General features: G+C 43.2%; 1 protein-coding gene across 5 annotated transcripts in view; it reads right to left on the minus strand.

Moving 5' to 3' along the window:
- Nucleotides 1-25,750, minus strand: part of Pcnx1 (pecanex 1) — a 141,938-nt gene that overhangs the window by 8,666 nt on the left and 107,522 nt on the right. For all 5 annotated transcript variants that reach the window (XR_003713212.1, XM_028782182.1, XM_028782179.1 and 2 more), the window contains 13 exons: nt 23,118-23,268; nt 20,948-21,089; nt 19,691-19,868; nt 18,885-18,993; nt 18,084-18,213; nt 14,784-14,842; nt 12,217-12,432; nt 11,107-11,360; nt 8,901-9,131; nt 6,840-6,940; nt 6,021-6,171; nt 2,464-2,694; nt 1,193-1,467 (listed from right to left, as the gene is read on the minus strand). Coding sequence is in view for 4 of the 5 variants with exons in the window: in XM_028782182.1 (XP_028638015.1) it covers nt 1,193-1,467; nt 2,464-2,694; nt 6,021-6,171; nt 6,840-6,940; nt 8,901-9,131; nt 11,107-11,360; nt 12,217-12,432; nt 14,784-14,842; nt 18,084-18,213; nt 18,885-18,993; nt 19,691-19,868; nt 20,948-21,089; nt 23,118-23,268 (2,228 nt within the window). In the remaining variant the exon portion in view is untranslated. The remainder of the gene's footprint in view (nt 1-1,192; nt 1,468-2,463; nt 2,695-6,020; nt 6,172-6,839; nt 6,941-8,900; nt 9,132-11,106; nt 11,361-12,216; nt 12,433-14,783; nt 14,843-18,083; nt 18,214-18,884; nt 18,994-19,690; nt 19,869-20,947; nt 21,090-23,117; nt 23,269-25,750) is intronic.

Consider the following 25,750-nt stretch of genomic DNA (forward strand, 5'->3'; position numbering starts at 1 on the left):
TTTTAAATACAGGAAGATAGAGAGCTGCTCTGACAGTTTGGTACTGGATACCCTGCCCCAAGAATGCCCTTGGTCACTGGCAAACCATAACCTCGTCTATATGCTATTTCTCCCAGGGAGGAAACTCAAGTTCTTCTAGCAGCACAGGTGACATAGAGGTTTTCTGAAAATGAAATCTCTGTGACCATTACCCTGGCTTATGTTCCATTAGAGGATAATATAATCTGACTCTTTAAGCACTGGTTAGTCTTTAGAACATTTAAAGACACTATTAAGAATCTGTGGCTTGGGGCTGGAGAGATGGCTCTGTAGTTAAGAGCACTGACTGCTCTTCAGAGGGTCTGAGTTCAATTCCCAGCAACCACATGGTGGCTCACAACCATCTGTAATGGGATCTGATGCCCTCTTCTGGTGTGTCTGAAAACAGCGACAGTTACACATATGCATAAATAAATCTTTAAAAAAATTCAGCAACCACTTGAAAGTAATAAAGCTATCTTTAAAAAAAAGGCTTTAGTTCATATTCTTTATGCTTTGATAAATAAGAAACTGAGAATAATAATCTATAAGTTCTCCTTACTGTCTACCAAACTATACCCCATGTTAGGCTTCACCAGAAGAAGGGCAGAGGGAGATGCAGCAAGCACACTCTAACACACTACAAACTTGTATCTGGGGATGGCTGGACTGTTGCAATGGCAACAAAGAATCTTTGTGGCACAACCACATGTGTGGAGTGCTCCCTTCTGCTGGAAAGGACCGTCAGAGCAGAGGAGACAATCCATATACAAGGTCTCTACTGTGTTTTCTCTCAGAAGACGGAAAGATGCTGCAGCAGAGTGAGGAAATTAAACACAGGAAAAGGAGCAGAGGGAGTCTTAAGTTCTGCTGATGTCGCCACAGCTACATCAGATTCACTACAGTCAGCCAAAGCCAGATGCTAGCTTGACCTCAGCTTCTGAAGGTGTAGAGCTGATTCCGACCATCTGGTGTTCAGGTAGAGCACGTGTGCACCATGCTCCAGCACCTCCACTTTCTCTACAAGCGTCCCGGGAGAGCTGACAAGGCCCAGGACACACCACTACTGAGCATGTGTGCACCATGCTCCAGCACCTCCACTTTCTCTACAAGCGTCCCGGGAGAGCTGACAAGGCCCAGGACACACCACTACTGAGCGATACAACTCCACTACCTGTGCCACGTGGACACTATGAAGTTCCGGATGTTTCCCAAGCTGATTGGTCCCCCAAGAATTTCTTTGAGCTGGTCATGGCTGTCAGCGTAAGAGGTTGTGAGGGGCGACACGAAGATCGGGTAGCCAATAGGTTGATCACAAGATGAGTTTATCATGTTTCGCAGTGCCTGCTTGGCATTCTGGATGCTGCCTCTCTCTGGGTTCCGGTTCCGGAGAAAAACAAGCTCCTGCTGCTGCCCCGCCCAGAGACCTCGGACACACTCCTTATTCACCTGTGGGGCAGGAAAGGGCAAGGACAAAGGTCAAGGAAGAAAAGGACAGAAACGGGTGACAGTGTGGTGACCAACTAAAAAGCTGTGACTACAAGACCTCCTTTGAAAGGGGTTAACCAGAGGCCCTCATGGAGAGCCAACTGGTAAGTGCTCGGCACCTACAATTTGCTTTCTCTTGCACCACCTTCTAAAAACACTAACATGTAGTCCTTTTCTTTTGACAAGCTAGTGAACTAGACAGCTCTGATGGAAAGGACAGACAGCATATGTTTTAAGTTGAGAGGATGCCTGATATTTGGGGGTTGATTAAATGGTTAGATCAAGATAGGTGGCTGACAAGATGGCTCAGTGGTAAAGGTCATCTTTACCAGATGCCAAACCTGGCAACTTGAGCATGACCCCTGGGACCCACGTGGTGTGGTGGAAGGAGAGAAGCAATCTGAAAGCTGTTCTCTGACTTCCACACAAACGCTGCACATGGTGTATGCACACACATGCATAGATACACACTCACAATAAGCGCTTAAAGATAAAAGTCAATTATAAACTAAAAATTTCAAAAACTAATCTTTCTAAACCCCCAAAACATTTACACATGCATATGCACACATATATGAACAGTCACATGCTTCCCCAAACACACACACATAGATTGAGTCAGAGTGAGAGAGAATATAAGAACAAACAGCTTTGAGTCACAATGAAGCACATGCTTTCTTATTCTCTTTTAACGGAGGAGAGAGAACGCTGGCTTTTAGAGGGGTTTTAGAGAACGCTGGCTTTCAGATTTCATGTATATAGACAGAAGGCCACCAACACTGAAATAAGCTAAGAAAACCTCACATGCAGAGGGAACGAATGCCAAGTAAGCAAGCGCTCGTGGACCAGGAAGGCACAGGTTGCTCAATTCCAACAGACGGTGGCAATCACTCTTTCGAGGCTGGATTAAGACATTACGTCATTTCTAAGTCCCAGCTGAGTGATCCTGGCACTCACCTTAATGACCCTGAAGCTCAGGTAGCGCCGGTTTAGCATGATGACCTTGTACTCATTGGTGCCGTCATCCATGACGTGCCGCAGAGCCAGCAGGGAGGGAGAGTTGGCAAGGACCGCGCTCCGCCATGCAGGGTCCCCTTCGTGGGCTATCACAAGGTTCTTCTCGTGAGACACGATGGCTTCATAGAGCACAGAGGGGTCGTCATACTCATCTGGAGATGTGAAATGATCCTATACATAGAAATCCAAGAGAGATTTTTGTTTTGGAAAAAAAAGGAAAATAACTTCTAGCATGATAAGAAAAAATTCTCACAAATGGGTTTAATTTTCTACTATACATATGAATGCTATTATGAATATGATTGTTACTGTTCTACTAATTAGGTTAGGGGTAGACTTGCTACTGCTATTATGTGCTTCTGACTTCTTTAACCAATTCCATCCCTAAAGCTAGATAACTAAGAATCACTAAGTTTTGTATACTGTCTTTTTATTTTTCAAGGTAGTTTTTACATTTTTATTCACATGTGTTTAAAATGTATTATTGTGTGTGTAAGGTCTGTATGCATGTAGTGATCATAGAACAATTCTGTGGAGTTGTTCCACTTTATATAGGCTCCAGGGATTGAACTCATGTCTTCAGGTTTGTGCAGCACGTGCCTTTACCCTCCCCACACACTGTCACGATGTTAAGGCAGAGTTATAAAAGGGCTCCATACTGCCCTTTATAAGCTAAGTATACTTTCCACAAAGCAACGCATCTGCCTAGCTGCAATACTCCACGTATCCTGCCCTCGCCTCTCTCCCAGATGTGACGATATGTGGCTCAGATATCCCAGCGCCATTCTGAAGAGCTTCTTTGTCTCAAGAAGCACTCAGTTGCATGATGGACACTGCTGTCTACTGTCTGCAAGACTGAGACAGGGAGCAAGGGTAAAACCAAGGGAGCACGTGTCCCTTAAAATTTCCAAGTTAACAGGGACATAAGACACACACCTAAGTAATCATAGTTCAGATCTAAATGTCAGAAATGGCAAGTTATTCAGGAGATGCAAACATCTTATTGATTGCTTTTGCAGGGAGCTAGAAGACTGATGCGGGCCTATTCAGGTAAAGTGACTCACCCTACCTCAACCCCAACAACTACAGCTCGTATCCCTGCAGGGAAGAGGAATGAGAAGCCAGTGCCCAGGGTGCAGCCTGAGTCTGGGGTGGATCTATGGAAATCCTTTGCAGGTGAGTGAAGCCTGGCAATGACCTCTGGCCCACCGCTGTACCCACCTGTTAAGGAGGCTGAACAACACTGGCACTTTACATGCATGGAGACGGAAGCTCAGGGGGGTACAGAACCGCTCCCCAGGCTCAAGGTCCACAAGTGCTAATGCCAGGTCATCAGCTTCTAACACCTGGACTCAGCTCTTTTTTTCAATAAAACTTTTATTAAGTCTCAATTCTTTTTTCTAGTCATCTTATTTTTACGTCTACATAACATGCATGTATGTGTGTAGTGTGTCCATGTGAGTGCAGGTGTATGTGTGTAGTGTGTCCATCTGAGTGCAGGTGACTGTGGATACTGGGGGGTCAGATCCTTGGAGGCGGAGTTACAGACAGTTGTGAGGTATCTGATATGGGTACTGGGACCCGAATTTGAGTCCTCTGCATAAAGCAGCATGAATTCTTAACTACTGAGCTATTTCTCTAACCCCATGGATTAATGCCTTACACAAGAATCCTGGACCCCAGAGCACTTCTCCAGACCCTACCTAACTGTACATTATAGAACAGTGCTCCTAACCTCGCTGTTAAAGGACAGCTTTCCTGGACCACAGACAAGGCATGCCATACACTGTGCTGTCCTTTGGCAAATGGCTCCCTTGGAGAGAGATCTCTGCCTTCTCTGCTGACTAGAACCAGTACAGTTATCTGGCTGAGAATGGCTCCCTTGGAGAGAGACCCTCTGCCTTCTCTGCTGACTAGAACCAGTAGGGTTATCTGGCTGAGAAAGGAAGTTGTGACACAGACAACAGACACATTCTTTATAGAACAGACATGAAGTTATCAGGCATGCTAACTGCAGCATTTAATCTTGTTCAAATACTTCTATTCACTACATAAACTATAGAAAGTTGAAGTTTCTACGCTGGGGTCTTGTGTATAAGCCTGTGATCCCAACTACTGTGGATGCTGAGATAGAAGCACCAAACATGTCACAACTGCCTGGGTTCACAAGTAGTTCACCCAGCCTGGACAATTCATCAAGTGCTAGGGTTGCTCTGGTGCTGTGAGGTATTCAAATACTTAATACTGACCTCAAGATCTGATTGTCTCATGAGCAGATCCTCAGTGATGGTACATAACCCTTGCTCCCCAAGTTAAAACTACTGGTTAAATAAAACTGATTAACAGCCAATTACTAATGGGACCATGAGAAAGAGAAGATGGACAGAACAGCAGGTCTCTTCTCCATTAGCCATGATGGACCAGTAGCATGTGCCTGCGTGAAATACACCCAGGACACCAGAAATTCCCCAGGGAATTCCTAACAGCAAGTGTTTGAGAAGTACTGTTGGGGAAGTAGCTGGTCTAGCATTAGAGATTTAGATTAGGGGTCATCCCTTAGGAATCGTGCAGAGCTTGAGTCATAGTTTGAGTCTCATTCATTTGAAGCTAGACTGGGATAAACATAACTCATACTAATTTACAAACAGGACTCTGTCTCTGTCTCTCTCTCTGAGGGCTGAGTACACAGCTTTGTGACAGAGGCCATGCCTGGAGTATCTGAAGCTCAAAGTTAGTCCCGTAGTATAGTATCCCCACTGCAACTGACCTGTCACTGCCTTTTCTTTTAAATATCCAATTTTGACTCTAAAGCTACTCTGAACAAGGACAATTACACCTGACCCCAAAAGAGTGTTTTCCTATCATCTTCAAAACAGTAATCCACATTTGAATAACTCTTCCCTTACTGCTAATAGTCCCAAAGAACTAGGATTCTACCTCCCATGAGGAACATGTCGCATTGTATCTGGAGGACAATATTCCAGTTAGCTATGGGGGAAGCAGATACATTCCCCACGTGGCTCCTACCATTGCCAGGACATAACCACAATAGTTGAGGGCTTTGGAAAAACATTTTGGGGCCAAATTTCAATTTCATTTCCCCGGCAGGACTGTCTAATGGTCTCTGGCCTGTCCTGCCTGCTACAATGAAGCATTGAGCACACTGAGCAGAAGGCAGCAGTTTGCTGCCCTCCTGAGGAGTCTCACAGAGCTTGCAGCTGTCACGTGCTCACTAGGTAAGGGACGGGAACTGCAATCACAAGACATCAAACAAGCATTTCAGGGTAGAGACCTTCTTTTTCAGTTTGCTGCTGACAGCTAGATCATGAATATGAACAGATACTAGTATTAAAATGAGGAACAGGTTCAGAGTCTGGCTCTTCCCTGGTTCAGATGTGAGCCTTTCCAAAGGTCTCCAAACCATAGCATGGAAATCAATGGCAAAGTATCAGCAAACTCCCAAAATGAATTAAACAACACAGCCAACTGTCTCTTACCTGATGGAGTTTAATGGACATACGGATTCCAGGCACAACAACTTTTCTCAGCAGCTCCATGTCAGCAAAGATCCATTCGTCTCGGACTGACGAAATCCGGAAGTCCCCTTTAAACAGGGCATGCAATCCATAGAGGAAGGACTCCAGATTACTGCAAGGTGGGAGAGAAGTGCACACATTCTGACACACGAAGGGGTCTTCATGACACTCGACCCTCACGTCTGCTCTGCATCAGGCATCCAGAGCAGCGGGCCTCAACCTGTGGGTTGCGACCCCTTCGGTCACATGTCAGATGGTCTGCATATCAGATACTGATGTTATGTTTCATGACAGCAGCAAAATCAGTTATAAAGCAGCAATGAAATAATTTTATGATATAGACAAAATTATGCAGAAATGCAGAAAAGTAAACAAGAGAATTAGAGACTATAAATGTGCAGAGGCCAATCAAGTCTTATGAAGTGATTATAAAATAGTGCAAAAATGAAAAGTTCAAAAAAAAATTTTTTTGCCAATTAACTAAACAAAACGTAATTAGGTCACAAAGAGCTTCTCATGCTCTCTTTTTCTTCTTTTTAACTTAAAAGAAATTGTATGTGTGTGTTGCCTGCATGTGTGTCTATGCACTACTGGCCTGCCTGGTGCTGCTCATCAGATCCCCCGAAACTGGAGTTACAGATGGTTACAAGCCACCATGTTGGCTGGGAATTGAACCCAGGTGTTGTGGCTGAGTAGCCAGTGCTCTTAACCACTGAGCTACCTCTCCAGCACCCTCCTCCCCCCAACACCTTCTTCTTGAAAACACAGATGCCTCTTTACCTGGACATATGATGGGAGGCTGTTCCCAAAGCTCTTCGTCCCAGAACACAGAGTCCATAACAAAGAGTCACCAGAGATGAATCTTTATCCACATCAAGTGGCTTTAAAAATAAAGACCATTACATGTCAGAAAGCTATATAAATATTTAACAAATTAGAAAATATCCAATCAATAAGTCAGACAAAGAAGGAGCTGAACTTTATAATCAAAGAAGGAAGAAAGGTGTTTTCATATTTTTTATTTTTATGTTTTTTACATAACACTGCCTTGGAGGGACACTGGAGAGTAGGAGGCGGAGGCTTGCTACACTGGTGAGTATCCTTTAGCTTGGAGTCAGCACATCTCCACAGCTTAGAGGGCTTGCTCAGGAAGAGGTCCTTCTGGAAAAGGGATTACAGGAGCAGAATGCTTGCTCTTAAGGAGCTGGGGATAGTTTTAGCACTACTAACTTTATTCTAAAGGGACTGCAATGGGTAGAATACACCCCAGGGCTGAGTGGGTAATAGGCTGTCTGAAGAGAATGGGAACACCCAGATTGGACATGGGCCTCAAAAAATATTTATTTTATGTGTATGAGCATTCTTGCCTGAGGAGGCCAGAAGAGGGTGTTGAATCCCCTAGAACTAGTCATAACTAGCTGGATGGTTGTGTGCCACCATGTGTATGCTAGGAACTGAACTCAGGTCCTCTGTAAGAACAGCAAGTATGTTTAACTGATGAGTTATTTTCCCAGCCCCCAAGGTGAGCCTTTTGAATATATGATGCATGGGCATGCAGAACTTCCTCAAGCTATGTCCAACCTTCCAGTAACCTCTGAGAGAGGGGATTGAGTTGAGGATGGAGGCCATTTCTGAGTGAGAAGATAGTGTACTTCAACAAAATGTAAGCCAGAAAAGGGGTATTGTAACATGTCCATATGCCCCAACCCTGGCCCCCATCAAATATGAAAACATCATGCAAACCCCTTAAGTATATTTCATGTATGAAAAACAAAACAAAGCCACCTGCTTGTTACAGGTTTGGGAGGAAAGTCATTCTCCAATGTTGTCTCTGATCCATCCATCTCAGACGGGTATTTGATCCCACCCACTATTTCTTCTTTAAAACAGGCAATTCTGATCAGAACATGTTGCACATGGTGTACAGTTCAAAGGCTACTACTCAGAGAGAAAACATGAAGGCACCCCGCTCCAGCTGACGGAAATGCACTAAGATGAGAGGATGGCTGGAAGTAGCTGGAAAGCAAGGCTAACTGGTGCCATAGCCCTGCAGGCACTGGCTGTCAGGGCGGCTCACTAGCTCCAGGATACTACACACACAGGATGCTGGGTGCTCAGCTGCAGAGAAGCCACAGTGGGAGTCAGCCCAGGCCACAGTACTTGGGGCTTGTGGTTCTGATAGTCTGGCCAGGGGCATGAGAGTGTGACAAGCCTAGAAGAAACAGTAGTTGGAAAATCTGTAGTTTATCTTACTTTAGGTAGGACAAGTTGTCCTAATGTGTGCCTCTGAGGTGTAACACTTGAATTAAAGTCACCATGGAGATTCCTATTTTACATTTGTGAACTAGATTGACAAAATCAGAATTTCTTGAGAGAGATCTAAAAAAATCTCTATTTCCAAAGTACACCGTTAAAGTTTATCTAAATTCCCACAGACTATCCCAGATGTGCATTGTCCAACAGTAGTCACAGTTGAACAAGCTGTTTACAACGGCTACCGCTAAGCAAAACACAGGACACTTTGCAAGTGCTGAAGCCAGTATGACACTGGACTGCAGAGGACACATCTGTCGTGACTGGAAGTTCTCAGAGACAGCACTGGGCTAGCATCTGGGACAAACCCAGTTAGGTCTGGTGAACTAGATTTCAGAGAGTACTGTATGGAACCATAACTTGTATCTGTCATGCCTGGGTGGATGCTGCAATGCTGAGGAGGACCATTCTCTTTCAGAGGATCCGAGAGGAAGGGCAGGAGACGCCAACCCATAGTAACTAATAGGAGACTCCCCCTTTTGTTGAAACCTGGATTCAGAGAATTGCAAGGGTAAGGATGAGCTCTACCTTGGCTCTCCGGGAAGAGCAGTACTCTATCCAGCTGAGATAGATCACACAGAAGCTCTCCCGAGATATGCCTGCCAGCCGGTGGTCATAGTCCTCATCAATGTTTGGGTTAAAAGTTGGGTCCACGTCAACATAGTTCCGGTCTGCACACAGGCGCAATCCCTCCTGCATTGTCTCATTAGCCAGCCACTCCTCCAACTTGGAGGAGGTTGTGACATAATAAATGATGCCCTGATTAAGAAACACAGGGAATTCAAGTCAAATCACAATGCAAATTTATTCTAATTTAACATGTTAAAACAAAATAAATTTATTTCTAATGTTACATGAACATCCACTGGTCCTATAGATAATATAGTTCGAAAAATTTTATTTTACCTCAGCGTCCTACGCCTACATTTTAAGAAAGCTACTTGAAGCCCTCCTAAGTGAAAACATCATCCATTACTTTAAGATCACAACCATGAACTCAGCAAGGCAACTTGTAGCATATTAATTTCAGTGCTTTTGAATCAGGCTATTTTTAAAGAGGTGAAAAATTACTATATTACATTTATATTGAAAATTTCTTCAAAAAAGTTGTTAAAATTTTTGGTGTTCATAAGTCAAGTGATAGAAATAAAAAACATAAAGGGAGCTACATATTCACATGCATACACGCAGGCACACACACACATACATACATACATACACACATACATACACACATATTCACATGCATACACGCAGGCACATACATACATACATACATATTCACATGCATACACGCAGGCACACACACACATACATACATACACACATACATACACACATATTCACATGCATACACGCAGGCACATACATACATACATACATATTCACATGCATACATGCAGGCACACACACATACATACATACATATATACACACACATACATACATACACACACATACATACATACACACATACATACATACATATTCACATGCATACACGCAGGCACACACACACATACATACATACACACATACACACACATACACACATACATACATACATACACACACATACATACACACACATACATATTCACATGCATACATGCAGGCACACAATACATACATACATACATACATACATACATACGTGGAGAAACACGTGTGGGGTGTGCCACACAAACACACCAGTTAAGAATGTGTTGTAAATTAAGCTTGTTTAGCTTCCTGGTTTTAACCAAATGGAAGGCTCAGGATTCATTAAAATAATGTGGAATTTAGAAGAAACAACATAAAATAGAAAAAAATCCAGATGTGCAAATCATGGCTTACCACACCACACCTTTCTTAAAAATACTGGCCTCGTTGTGGGGCCTGGTGAAATGCCTTTAATCCCAACAGGAAGACAGAAGCAGTTGAGTCTTTGAGAATTCCAGGCTAGCCTGGTCTACATAACAAATTCCAGGGTGGCTAGGGCTATAACAGTAATACCTAGGCTCCATGAAACAAAACAGTAACAAAAATAACAAAAACCTGGCTTCACCTTGGCAAGTGAGGGGTCTAGCTTTGCCCTCAGGCCTGAGTACATGTTTGTTCACAAAGGGCAGAGCTCCAGTGTCACAGTCTCAACGTGACCTTCAGACATCCTGGAACCACCTGTCAACTCTACTTGGCTGCAGATTTAAGTGTCTTAAGAGCCATGCAAATCTGTGCATGTGTGTGAGTGAACACTCAACCATCCGAAACCGTAAACTACGAATGGCAGCTATTAGAGTCAATGGACACATGGAACGGGAAATAGCAAGACCTTCATGGGGTAGGGGTGTATTATTATTATTTCTGTAGGCATACTTCGATTGACCTCTCTGGATACTAGAAAACTCAACTCATTATCCAGAAGCGAACACAAGTTTGAGAAGCTAGGGATGCAGATTAGGAGTTGAGTACTTACCTGGTTCTGGGCTTAATGTTTCGGAAGCACATTCTATAAGCATAGCAAAAATGAATGAATGCACACATGAATAAAAATGTACATATGTGTACATGTGTGTCTGTTTGCTCAACAGTCCTAAATGAATGCCAGCTATGAATGGCAACAGACACACGGAACAGGAAATAGCAGTGTGCGTGTGTGTGTGCATATGTGTTTGTGTGTGCGCACATCCATGTGCCTGTGTGGGTCTTTCCCAAGAAAGCCGTCAGCTCCTGAGAGGTTCAGGCAGACACCCACCTTGACATAGTATGTGGTAAGTACTCGGCGCAGGTCAAAGACTTGAAGCATGGAAGCGGCACTGTTGTCAGTGATGCTGTAGCCCTCTAGAATGTACTTAGTGACAACCACTTCCCATGCCAGCCAGCGCTGGCCAAATGCAGCATTAAAGGAAAGCACATGGGGAACATGGCCAGGCTCACAACAGCAAAACCCTTCGTCTTCTTCTACTCCTTCTGTGATGGCTTCCACTTCCCGCTGCTGACAGTATGTACCTTAGAAAAAGACAAGACCGTTACAGACAAAGGCAAAAGGCCAGCAACTGGGAAAGAATGTGTATTAGGCACAATCAGAAAAGACATATTTTATAGTTGACTCAGAGCATGTGACTGATTTGCTTTGGAATATTCACCACCAAACTGTAGCAAACCCCAGAATTGAGGCAGGCTTTCTGTTCATCTGGAGTATGCTTTAGCACACTAAAGGCCTGGGAATTTATGCTATAAAGTAACTTCTTTAATTCTGACTAACAGATTTCCAAAAAACTTGAATGGGCTTCCAATTGCACTAACACCAAGTGAAGCCCAGATGAGAAAGAGCTCATCTTCTAATGATGTACACTTGCCACACAGCAGCAGCAGCAGGACGCTGCACGGAAAACCAGCGCCTACTCATGTGTGCAAGCTCCTTATTGTGCAGGATTTGATAACTCAAGTTGGTATTTTTCTGGATGTATAATTTTCTATGTAGAATGAATTGGCTTCTCAGCACATAAAATTGTGGAGGGCTGGTAGGAGGGGCAACAATCTGAAAGATCTAATTCTGTAGTTTTTAAAATATTTATTTATCGTGTGTGTGTGTGTGTGTGTGTGTGTGTGTGTGCGCACGCACACGCGTGCACACCACATGCATACAGGTGCCCTTGAAGGCCAGAAGAGAGGGTCAGATACCCTGGAAGTGGAGTTGTCAGCCACTTGGTCTGGGTTCTGGGAGAAGGACCTGGGTACTCTGGATGAGCAACAAATGGTCTTAACGGCTAAGCTATACTTCAGCTGCCAATCCTGACATTTTTCATTTGGGATTTAAATATACACAACTTAGCTGCAACTAAAAGATGACTGAATGTCTTACCTCTGAACTCAAGTCCCCGCAGCTGGAAGGTGACCAGGCCATTGCCTATCTCTATGAGGTGTACTAATGCATTCAGATAGTCAGAGGCAAGGATGAAACAATCCCCAGTGCTATAGTTTCCCCACCGCCCTAGCAGCAAATCACCACAAAGACTGTGCTGTAGGGATCTGGTTAAATGTTCATAGAAGATAGAATTCAGATTGTTGTCATCTGATCCTGTAAGAAGAGAGTTTAAGAAAAGTTTATTTCACTTCAAGTACCTGTTGTATTGATGAACAAGATCATAAAAAAAGATTGAAACCAAGTAGACATCATGTAGACTGCAAACCCACACTCAAGGGCAAAGGCGGGGAGCCAGCCTGAGTTACAGGGTGAGGCTGAACAACCTGACTGAACAACCTACAACTAAATTCCTGTTATGGCTCTGTTTACATTTATTTGACAGGAAAAATACACACCATGCAGCTACAATTTGTAAATAAAAAGAAAATCGTGTTATGGTTTAGATGTACAACATCCCTCAGAGATCCATGCCCAGCTGGGGACGTTACTGGGAAGTGACAACAGCAGGAGAAGGAAATACGGCTTGGGAACATGGCCTTGGAGAGTGCCCAGCCCCTGGCAGAAGCAGCTCTGCAGCCATGTGCTCCTGGGTCCTGAGAGTCTACCTTAGCACAAGCCCACAGCTCACAGCCCCAAGGCACCAGACAACCCCAGACTTACACCTCTCAAACTAGGAATAGAGTACATCCACTCCCCTTTGAGGCTGCTCACCTTGGGTATTTTATCACAGCAACAAAAACCTCATTAATACATAGCAAATAATGAGTAAAGCTTCAGAATCAAGATTTAAGAGTCAAGGCGCTGGAGAGAGATCTCAGCAGTTACAAGCACGGACGGTGCTTATAGAGGACCTGAGTTTTGTTCCAAGCACCGGTACAGGCAGCTAGCTCAAAATCTGTTAACGCCGCTCTAGAAATTCCCCCTTATGGCATCCACAAGCATCTGTCCCCGTATGTGTGCACGTGCACACGCTTGAACACACACACACTCGGGCATGCATGCACACACACAATTAAAAATAAAGTAAGTCTTGAAAGAGAAGTTTCAATACTCCTCTGAGGGTTCCCATTTGTTCACTGTGGAGTTCTGATTAGATGCACCCTAGGATCTCTCCCATTGTTTATAATTCAAGGACTGCTACATGCCTTTCCACCAAAAATATACAGGATGCAAAATTCAAGGGAACAAAAAGATGATCTGGTACAGAAGTTGGTAAGAGTATGTCAGATTTTAACAAACAAATCCAAAACAAAGACAAATGAGTCAAAGTGCAAACACTGTGAGCTCATACGCGGCAGACACGAACTGAACATGCGGGTACAGCAGCAGCTTCGGAGCTGGCCATGACATCATGGACTACAGGAGACAGATAACCACCGTTGCAAGCATCCCACCTATAGCAGCCAGCCCTAAGCTGTAGTCAAAGTATTGGAGAAAGGCGAATACTCAAAGCTTGGGAGTTGTTTTAAACTCACACTCACTTCACATGAAGACAATGAGGAGAAATGAGAATCTAATTATACTAGTTTTATGTCTGTCCATTAAAAAGGTGTGTAGATTTCTTCCTCAGGACCTCTTCCTGCTGTAAGGGCATCAGAGAACTCTAAGCCTGCATGAGCTCATGGGCGGTTCTTTTCTCTGTGGGACTGTAAGTAATTAATGTCAAGTAAACAACTCTCCCTAATTCAGTTTTATAACTGAAAATCAATTGGATTATTAGAGTTTGGTTTCTCAGATGGACAGACCATTTGAAGAACTTTATGAGTTTAATGGCAACATATTCCTGTCCATTTGGGAGTAATGTTTGTTGGAAGAATTAACAGTTTCCTGAGCTAATTAACTGATTCATTAGTCTCGTTTGGTTAGAGCAGCAAGGTTCCCAGGAATAGGATGATAAAATAAGATTTTCCAAATCAGCTAAGAAGCAAACTTGAGCTAGTGATACCAAAACCAAAATTCAACCCACCGAAGCCTCATCTTGGATGGAAATTAGAAACCTCCCATGACATTGTGCACACAATGAAATAAGATTAAATTTAAATATTTACCTAGCACTTGGGGAAAGGACACGTGTTGGAGCACTCGCCGTTCTTGCCTAGTTTTGGTCTTATACAGTTTACATAAGGACTATCCTTGAATGCCACCTTTAAAACTTGTATCTGCATTCTTAAGATACATTTCATAACAGATGAATATATATAGTGGATATGCTCTAAGTCACATATACTGTGCTTTGCTAAAAGGAAATAAAAAAAGTAAACAATAGCTGATTCTTAAAAATGATTATTTGTGTCTGCAGGAGGACAATGAATTAAGGCTAATCTGCACTACATTGTGTTTGAAGCCAGGCTGAGCTTCAGAGGGGTCCTGTCTCCTTTTAGAGCATTTATAGTAAGTGGGAGTGAAGCTCTGAACATGTGTGTGTCCACGCATGACTATGTATACAAACATACAAACAAACCAAATCCTCTGGCTTGCCTCTTTTTTACAGATAGGACTCTTACCTGGATTTCTGTCAAGCTGAGAAGCCAATCTGGTATTTGAATGGTCCACACGTTTTGTGCTGAAGAAAACAAAACATTTTTAGTATTTTATACTTAAAAAAATAAGAGCAAGGGAGAAACTAAAAGATACAGATAAATCTCACCTCTGTAGGGAAATCTCTGGGGACAAACTATGACTAGATAGCCGCCAGCCTGGCAGCACGAATTTGATTACACTTTTATTTTCTTCCTTCCTATCTTCACAACACATAAACATAAGTTTCTCCTCACTCATGTTTCATTACAAAATGTAAGAAGACATGTATGAATGCACCACAAACAAAAACTGACCAGATACAAAGAACACGGAGAGCACACAGCTCTCCAGAGATACGACCATGGAATCCCTTCTCAGAGAAAGTACATCTAGAAAGGTCCAGAGGCATGGAGGTCCACGAAGAACACACAGTTTCCCAGGTCAGAGCCATCCCGCATTGCTGCCGGCTGCTTGCTGTTTCTCACCATGCTGAGGCCTGCACTGGCAGTGTAAAACCACTCTCACCATGCTGAGGCCTGCACTGGCAGTGTAAAACCACAGCCCTCAAAGGCTGGTGCCTGAGCATAAACAAGGCAGTGGCACCTCTCCCTTCACTGCTACTACATGAAATCAGTCAGTTATTCATCTCTCTAAGAATACCCCAGCTAAAAGTCTGAATCCTCAACTCCTCGGGGCAGGCCACATTAGCAGCCTATGTACAAAATGAGAGAGCACAGAGAGCCCGGCACCCACTCTGAAGTGCTGTGCTGCCCAGAGGGAGGGCAGCTGGCTGTGCAGTGATCAGAACTACAAGCTGAACTGCTGGCTCCCCCTCTAAAAAGCACTGTTACCTAATTGGTGAAGAAGGTATGACATTATTCAGGTCTGTTGCTTAACAGACATTTGTCAACACAAGGAAGTAACCTCATCACTTTAAGGGAAATAAATATGACAGTAGCTCTCAACAACATAATTCAAAATTTTAGGCAAAAACTTAAAGAGTTTAGGAAAACTTGTACCCACAACCATGCGTGTGACAGGTTCTTAGTGCAATACACTTTAACGACTTTTCTTTTGGGATTGGTGATGCTGTGAACACCTTTTAAAATGTTGTACAGGTACTGTATCAGTGCTTGGAGATCTAGCTCACTCAACAAGCGTGACATACTCAAATGACCAACAAATGCTAAAACTTATGTATAAGCAAAAACTCCCATTCAAAGACTATGGGTAGTCAATACAAATGTAACACACTTCCAAAGGTTCACAGGTGCAGTTTAGACTCAACATTACAACTAGCTTTTAAGAAACCATTATTTGCCAGGTGGTGGTGGCGCACGCCTTTAATCCTAGCACTCAGGAGGCAGAGGCAGGCAGATCTCTGAGTTCCAGGCCAGCCTGGTCTACAGAGTGCCAGGATAGCCAGGGCTACACAGAGAAATCTTGTCTCAAAAACCAACAAAACAAAACAAAACAAAACAAAGCAAAAAGAAACCATTATTTGCTCACTTTTGGTGAAGGATCAAGGAAAAACATTCAGCATAGTCTTTTTAAAAGTCTATGAGAATACTTTCCTTGGGGCAGGAGAGATGGTCAGGGGTCATGAGCACTGGCTGCTCTTGTGAAGAACCTGAGTTGGGTTCCCAGTGCCCACAAGGTGGCTCTCTATCCTTAACTCCAGGCCCAGGGACTCCAATGTCCTCTTCTGAATTCCTCTGGTATAAGTCAACATGCAGTGCACATGCATATATGCAGACAGAACCAACATTCACACACAGTAAAAAAACTTTCTTTTTCAACTGTGTATCTGTGAGGTTAATTATTCTTCCTTCATTTCAAGCAAAATGTCATACTGCAAGAGTGGATACAAAATGTCATACTGTAACAGCAGATACAGAATGCACTACAAGAATGGATGCAAAAGCAGGAAGTGGGGACCTGACCTGTCTCTTAGCAAGCAAGACATTAAAGTTATGCAAAACAGCAAACAATGCAAGCTACAATCTTTCTATAAAATTTTGGTAGGTGGAAAATATTTTTATTAGTTTAAAATGCTATATTTATGCTACTATGGGATATGATCCCCCCCTGCCCCCTGATTCCTTTAAAAAAAAAAAAGAAAAAAGGAAAGAGCATCTTGCCATGTAGCCCAGGCTGGCTAGAAACTTGTAATCCTCATGCTTCAGTCTTAGTTCTGGAATGATGGACATAAGTGGAGATTTCTTATTTTTAGGTGAATAAGCGTATGACTTTTTAATAGGTTTCTTTGAAAGTGTTATTAAATAACACCTCATTTCAATATTATGGCATCTTGAGTATTTTTAAGGGTACCAAAAATATTGATACAAGCCTGGCACGATGGCTCAGTGGTTAAGAACATTGGCTGTTTTTCCAGATATTCTGAGTTCAGTTCCCAGCAACCATCTGGTTTGAGGCCAGCCTAGTCTACATAGTGAATTCCAGGACAGAGCTACATAGAGGACTCTGTCTCAAAAGCAAACAAACAAACAAAAATACTGATACAAACTGTTAGGAACTGCTTTCACAGACTATAACTTCAGGCTAGAAGTTGGCCCAGAAGAATAGGATACAGAAAGTAATATAAATTCACCAACATCGGAAACACGTGTAGTTTTAGATGAGGGCCAAGTAGAGACGTCAAGCATACAAGCTAGCTCACTGTTTCAAAAATGAGACCATTATTTTCCTGAATAAAAGTGCCACTGCTTAGCAGTGTAGGGAAAGGCATCACTAGGCCGACATGTTAATATGCACTCTGACGTTTGAGTTCCCTCCCTCAGCCTGTTCTAAGCACTGGATCAATGACTCTTATGCACAAAGGAGGAAAGTGCTTGAATGAAGTTACCAGAAACTCTCCTTCCTGAAAAGGCAAAGGAATCTGTAAAAGCTTAGCTCTAGAAACAAAATCCTATGACATTTCTAAGGAAAATATGCTATAACACACTGCAGCCATTATAAAGGTGTAACACTGTATTACAAAAGTCATGGTGTTACTGATAGGGCCTAAAAAGACACGTCATTATAAAAAAGGCAGAGGAGTATAAATAGGACTATACTTTTAAGAATCACACAAATAGTTGAGAAAATAAACATCAATTTCCTCAATTCTATTTATATAATCTTCAATTTTTAAAAACAGATGTAAATTTTTAGCAAAAACAATCAAACAAATTATGATCAAAAATATTTTTTATGATGATGCTGTTGATTGTTCTTCCCTGTAAAACAGACAGAAACTGGCTCTGTGTGCTCCAAGCACTCACTTGTAGTCCCTCTCCCAGAACTTGACAGGTCTCACGTAGGAGGTGATGAATATGGCGCTACCCAGGAAGGGGTTCAGTGGCGTTGAGAAGAAGGCCGACACTACTGCCTGAACGAACAGCATAGCCGAGTCTACGCAGACACAGTTAAGGAATAAACACAACCAACAGGGAAAAGAAAAGAGGGAGAAGGCACGTGTCAACCTTGGACTGATATACTCGGGTTACCTTTACAGAGGCCAAACCCAGAACCTGGGGCTAAATGAGACGGCTTTGCAGGTAAAGGCACTAGGAGAGAACTAGCTCTTCCTCGTTGACTTCTGACCTTTACATGTGCAACACACAAGTACTGAAAAGCATAACACATGTGGGTAAAGTTCTTCTTAAAAAACTGCAGATACCAAAAGTCTGTATCTGAACACAGCTGGAGTCACTAGTCTTCCTGGTTACTTTAAAGCACTTTTGAGGCATGAGAATGGAAACTTTCACCGAGGGATTTAATTAAGACTGTTGTGAAAAATGTTCTGTTCATTTATCCCAAGTGCATTAAAAGTTCCTAGACTTTAATAACAATCATACTTACATTTTAAATATGAAATTTAAAAATGGCATTACTTATTACAAATCCTTAATCTCTGCTTGCGTTTGGTTCATCTGTGGGTTGCACAAACTCAATCAGAATAGGTGGTTCTCCACGCCTGTGAGGCTTTGCCAGCTTGTCACAGTCCCTGGCATGTCTGCCTTAGGCGGGCGTTCTCATCAAGGATATGACTAGCCATTCTCATAAAGTGTTGTGAAGGATACGGGGCACCGCAAAGGGCTGAGCAAAAGCATGGAACGCAGAGCCCCACGTGATCTGCCAGGGAGCCACATAGGTGTACACGAACTGCAGCTTATAGAGGAGCTCCCAGAGCTGTGAGAACAGAGAGAGAGCTGTCAGAACACTCAAGCAGGCACTCCAACCAGAAGACAGACAGCCTGTAAGATGTGACTTCTTCCTAACAGGAAAATGGAATTGGCGTCATTTTCCCATAGCAAGACAAGATTTATCAACTGCCAAAACACTGGCATCAACTTGATACAAGGATTTTTTTTTTAATGTAGACATGGACTTATGGATTGGTGTTTTTAAGAGTTCTCTGCCCTCTTCTGGCCAATCACAGCATTACTACTACTGCCAGCAAACCGAGAGGTAGAAGCCACAAGACTGCTGTCCTTGGACAGAAACTCGAGGTGTCTGTAATATATGCGTGTATTTTAACCCAGGGCACATTTCCCTTGAACTTCCAAACACAATGTCACAAGGAACCAGGAGAAAATCTAATACAGTGGCCACCGTCTATTGAACAGCAATTTCTCTTTGTACTAGACATCTGTCAGAATCTCAACTGCTACCACTGGATACAGTCTACATAAGTTCTTATTTGCTTTGGCTCTTATGGATCATGTGACAAGCACTGCTTCCTGGGTTTAATATGCTCCAAAATAATGCTGAGAGAAGAAGACTATTACTCGAAGCCAGTAGTCAGATGTAAGACCAGCATAAACCTGGCCAAGCACGTCAGTGGGCGAAGACTTTCTGCAGAGGCAGATGTGCCATGATGGGTTACCTTGCTGAACAGGATAGACATGAAGAAGAGGTCCAGCAGCATCGTCTCGGAGAAGGCTTCATAGTCAAACTTGAAGAAGAGCACAGTGAAGATGACAGTGATGTACTGGTACGTGGGGCTGCTGAAGGAGGAACGCAGCAGCTTCAGGCCAGCGATGGTGATCATCAAAGCTCCCAACCTGCAGCAGAGACAGGCACAGCCCATCAGCTTGTGTTGTAAATACCCAGCGTCCGCCAACCCTGAGGTCAGCACATGCTCGCTCAGCTTTTGATAGAGACCAAACAGACTTCTAGAATTGATGTATAGAAGCAGGGTGTGTGTGTGTGTGTGTGTGTGTGTGTGTGTGTGTGTGTGTGTGTGTGTACACAACTGTAATCCTAGTACTCAGGAGATCACAGTGGCCACTCCTTTGTCTCAGGAAATTGATATTGTATATCTGTAACAGTGTATAACAGTGATCTCTATGATAAGCATATGACACCCTGAAAGGCACTAATACAACATTCTTTATTAGTACACACTGTGATCTCTATCTTCTATATAAATAAGCATGTTTAAAAAATAAAACTTATAGTTCTGAAACCTGGTTCTCTAGCATTTCAATTTAACATTAGCTGCATTTAATACATAAAAATACTGTACTGACACTCCCCAACATGGAACTAAGACTACTGAGTCTGACTGAGAACAACCATGTAGGCAAATGAGCACCTACACGGTCTGGCGTGCAAGTACACAACAGCTGCCTCCCAGACCTGCCATCTGATAATACAAACTAACTTTACTTTTATTATTAAAATTACAGTATTTCCTTTATTTTGTAAAAATGCATACACATGTGTGTGCACACGCACACTTGCCGCATCATGTGTGGGGGTCAGAAGACAACTGGCTGGAGTTGGTTTTCTTCTGCCATTATGTGGGTCCCAGACACTGAGCTCAGGTCATGAGGCTTGGCAGCGGGAACCTTTCCCTGCTGAGCCATTGAGCAGAAACCCAAACTCACGTGATCTAATAAGCACCCTCTCATAAAATACTGCTTGCCATTAAAAAGCCAAGAACAATAAAAATACAGTGATGCTCAAAAAAGGGAAGACAAAGCCACCGTCACCTGAGTGGCTCCTCTTCTGATGCCGTGGGACAGAAAGAGTGCTTAGTGGTATGTGACCAATGATTCAAGACGCTTTACCAAGTGTGTAAGGCGTTGTTTATTATTGTTCTACTCTAAGGGCATGGGTCAGATGACTACACACTTACTCTGTGTCTAGTTTCTTTGGACTGGCAATTGTCTCTGCACTGCTGCTCAGTTCGTTGAGGACAATCAGTGGATAGATGATATTCTTCTCCACAAAAAGAAGCCACACATGAAGTTTTTCAAACCACATCATGGTGGCTGCATCTGATGAGGCAACAAGTCCAGAAGATCACAATTCATACAGTGCTTAAAACAGTCGGGCATATGTAAGAAGAAAGGGTGAACTCAGGACTCAAATTTAGCTCAAATTTAGCTATGAGTACAAAAACATAAGAAACCCCTACTTCAATGGTCAACTTTTATGCCATCACACACACACTCACACTCATGCATGTGTGCAAGCATACACACATGCTAACAAACATGCACACGCAAGCACACACAAATGCAGGCATACACACTTGCAGAGACATATGCACACACAAGCACACATGTACATACACAGTTTCTGACCTAGACAGCACTCATACTTAGGTAGCTTTACTTTTATAAGCCGTTATGTGAAGCTGTGTATCAGGCCAGGGCCTTAACACAGGAGTCAACTGTTCACCATGGATCTGCATCTCCAGCAAAATTTTAATTTCTGGAGATCTTACTCTTCACTGTAATTTTTCTCGTTTCTATATTTGTATATAGAAGACATTACTAAAGGTTCTTGGGCTGTGCCTCAATCCTAGATAAGTCAGTTCTATTAAAGTGTCTGGCTTTCCAGGGGGAAAGTATATTCTATAGATGTACACACACACACACACACAGCTGAAAGTCACCCAGTTTATAAGGCATTTTCTTCACTAGTGACATATGGTGGCTAAGGTAACAAGTCCTTTGGATATCTAAAAACAGTACACCAGGCTGCTAGACAGTCTTTACATTTATAACATCAGTACAAAGAAAAAACAAGCCCCCCCCCCAAAAAAAAACAGTTTAGTTCTACAGTTCAGTACTTTCAATAAATCAAAAATGTTACGGCAATTCAAAATCTGTAAAAAATTTAGACTGATTAAAATAAAGAACTACACAACCAATAAAACTATTGATTTTAAAAATGAAACAGATATATTTGGTACCGTGTGTGTGTGTGTGTGTGTGTGTGTGTGTGTGTGTGACAGAAATGATTCATCATAGAAAACAAAAGCAAACCAGAGTCTGTCATTCTGGGCTACTTTTCTGATGCCAAGAGCAGGCCAATACCAGGCCTTACAGTTTCATTTAGTCTCCCTTACTAAAAGGGCACTTATTTTGCAAAAGGTCTCCACAGCATCATTCCCCACCTTGCTCATTAGTATTTGGTAGTGTCTCCATGGTTCAGGCTGTGGTCAGCACTAGGACCACACTGCTTCAGTCGGTTTCACTAAGAGGCCCATTGTGAGACCAGAAAGTCAACTCTGTTACAGTTTCAAAGGCTTCAATGTTCTTTAAAAATATCAACTCATACTCAAATGACTGGGTGAGTCACCCTCTTTACAGTAGTTCACTGAAGTCCACGGAGGAAAGCTTGGTTAATTTAGTCACTTGTGTGTAGCATGGCCTGTCACAGGACCAACGGACAAGGAAGAGTGAGTCACAGTTTACAAGGGAAGGGAGAAGCTGGCTGAATGGACAAGTCTTCATCTCTTCTCCAGTCATTTCATTCCTTATGCCATAACACAGCAGCAATTACAGAGAGGACCATCACTACTGTTCTTAAGTAGGACAATGTCTCTTGTGGCATAAGGGACAAAGGCCTTCCTTCCTTCCTTCCTTCCTTCCTTCCTTCCTTCCTTCCTTCCTTCCTTCCTTCATGACTAAGTTAAAACTTTTCAAATGGAGGACTAGATGGGGACCGAGCTGCCTGTATATTGATTAGGGAGAAAGTGGATTGGGGACCGCAAGACAGAGAAGTCATACACCAGACACACCAGCGACACGTGTGTGAGAGTTAGAGCAGGAATCGAAGTCTGCTCTTGGAAGATGGCCTGGGAGCACAGCTGCTGCTCCTTTAGCAGAAGACTGCTCTGCAGGAGAGACTTCACCAGAAGCTTCCATTCCACCACAAGAAACATGAGCCAAAGTGGGACTCAATGCCGTCTGCTTAGCTTGCCTGCTGGCATACGAAAGTGAGCCACAGGACCACGGGTGAGCCACAGGAGCAAGGGTGAGCCACAGGACCACGGGTGTCGAAGACATACTTACTTCGGACTTCATACTGATTGTGCTCGGCTGTCTTCAGCAGAGGTCGGGAGAAGCAGTGCCACGGTAGCTGCTTTCTTACTTGAGGCAATACGTAATGGGTTATGAGCCCCACCACGCCAACCAGGGCATACAGCACGTACTTGAGAGCAGGCTGGAAGACAGAGTTCAGGGGAGGAGGAGGAGGTGAGGACCCCCACCGGGTCCATGCAAAGCTTCTACTTTTTTTGGTTTCATTTTTCATCCATTAATAAGGAACTTTAAGTAAAGTCAATCTTAGCAGCCAAAACAAACAAACAAACAAATAAACAAACAAACAGTTTCTGTATTTGTAGCATTTTTTTCTGCCTAAATAAGCCACCGAATGTTAGTTGAACACGCCCTTACACATATCTGAAATATGATAACTACTCTGGTGTTTGACACTCTAGTCAATGAAAGTGGCTAGAACTGTTGTTTCCTTCTCCAAGAATGTTCTCCATGACTGTCTGAGCAACTGTCTGAACTAGTGAAGATAAAGAACACGGGCTAGGTCAGTCAGAGGGAAGAGTAGAATGGAACAGCACAAAGGGTCTTCTCCTTTGTCTCTGTATGCGGTGCTGTCAGAGGCAGGTCCCTGCATGATTAGATTCACAGGAGGAAGAATGAACACCATTTCTTCCAATGTTAACAACAAAAGTCATATATATCTAAAACTCTGGAGCCCCTTAGAGACATGAATGAGTGTCCAGTTGTCACCTGAGGAACACTGGCCCTTATTTCTAAGTGTTAGGAACTCAAGTTCAAATTGGAAAGAAGAAAAACAAGCAAACATGCTTAACAATAAATATTAAATAATTGTAATAGTGACATGCCCTCCCATAGGGAAGAACCAAAACTGAGTACAACACAAGTCCCAGTGGTTTGTATTAGGCAAGAGTTACAGAAATAAGCCTTTGCCCAGAAGTAAGGGAACCAAGGAGGGGATTGTGCTGGCCCTGCTCACAGCTCCAAGAGAGAGCTAGGAACTGGGAGGACAGCCAGACTTCATCAGAAAAGACTGTGAACCTAAGGGAAACTATAGAGGAGACCCTTGAGATAAGTAGATGGTCCAGTATTCATGGGAATGAGAAGCATATACACATGAGGAACTATGAAGAAGCATAGGAGGGACAACAAAGCATAGAGGATTCTCACAGGACTGTGAGAGCGCCACCCCCACAAGCTAGCCTGGGAAAGATCAAGGTTCACATATACCCAGCAGAGGCCTAAGAGTGCTTATTCCTACTTGTAGGAGATACAAATGCGGTCTAGCTAAACATGGCCCCTTGTCCCACCTCATCAACTGGCAAGACTTGAGGGGATCAACCTGTCAAGGGGTTAAGACTATCTAGGGACAGTGTTCAAGGATTCTGGAAATAGACAATGTAACACCTAAAAGGGCAAATTTCCACTCTTGGCATCCACTTAAAAATTTCCTGCTGGGCAGTGGTGGCGCACGCCTTTAATCCTAGCACTTGGGAGGCAGAGGCAGGGGGATTTCTGAGTTCTAGGCCAGCCTGGTCTACAGAGTGAGTTCCAGGACAGCCAGAGCTACACAGAGAAACCCTGTCTTGAAAAACCAAAAACCAAAAAAAAAAAAAAAAAAAAAAGTCCATAGAGCTCTCTGAATGTATTTAAGACAACAGGAGGATGTGTTGAACCAATGATGTCTGGTCCTGTTAGCCTATAGCTAACAACCCAAGTCTGGGAGGTAGGAGGCCCATGCGGGGAATGTATTTCTGTGGTTAACTATCTGACTGCCTTCTAAATACTTCTGCTTACACTGTAGACAAGAGCCTGAATCAGGGAAGCCTACTCTTATGATGAACAGTGTGAATGTAGAGAATGCCCAAAATGTAGAAAACAAGCCTCAGATTTTGGCCCAACTCCACCACCCATCTAAAACTCAGGGAGCAGTGTACAAGGAAAGTGGAAGATGGAGTTGAAAAACCAATGAAGGGCTGTGAATATGAGACACTGCTGGTCAGAGCTGACAGAACTGGGGGACTTTTAACTCAAGGGGCCACAGACAGTAGGCTACAGCCCTATCTACATTTAGTCTACCCTGCCCGTCTCGACTGCTGAGAGCCCACTACGCTCCAATGGGTAGCTCTAAGTCCACTGTCACACAGACGCCCCTGGTTAATCTTGGTGAGTCACAAAGCACAAGTAGACACGAGTGCACAAGAGAGACCTGAGGTAGGAGGGAAGGTGGCGTGATGGGGAGCTGGGGGCCAGAGAGGTCAGTAAACAAAGTGTACACAGGTCAAACTGTGGAAAAAATCTGTATGTACAAAGAATCGGGACATCAGAACTCAGAGTAAAGGCAGAAAACTCATCCACTCAGAACCAACCCACAGTGATACAGATATCAGGATCAGAAGATAAGGATGCTCTTAAAAATAATGGCCAAATCCGTATGTCCAGAACACTACATACAATAGGAAAAAGGTCTTAACAGACTTTTAAAGATGAAAACCATAGATTATGAAATCAAAAAGACTCTGAATGGGATTGATGAGAGATTACGGCACAGAAGAGAAGATTAGTGAGGTACAGACAACAGACCCAATGTCAACCCAAAGGAAAAAAGAACTGAAACAAACAGCATCAGG

The sequence above is a fragment of the Grammomys surdaster genome, unplaced genomic scaffold (genome assembly GCF_004785775.1).
Source record: "Grammomys surdaster isolate TR1022 unplaced genomic scaffold, NIH_TR_1.0 721, whole genome shotgun sequence".
Classification (NCBI taxonomy): domain Eukaryota; kingdom Metazoa; phylum Chordata; class Mammalia; order Rodentia; family Muridae; genus Grammomys; species Grammomys surdaster.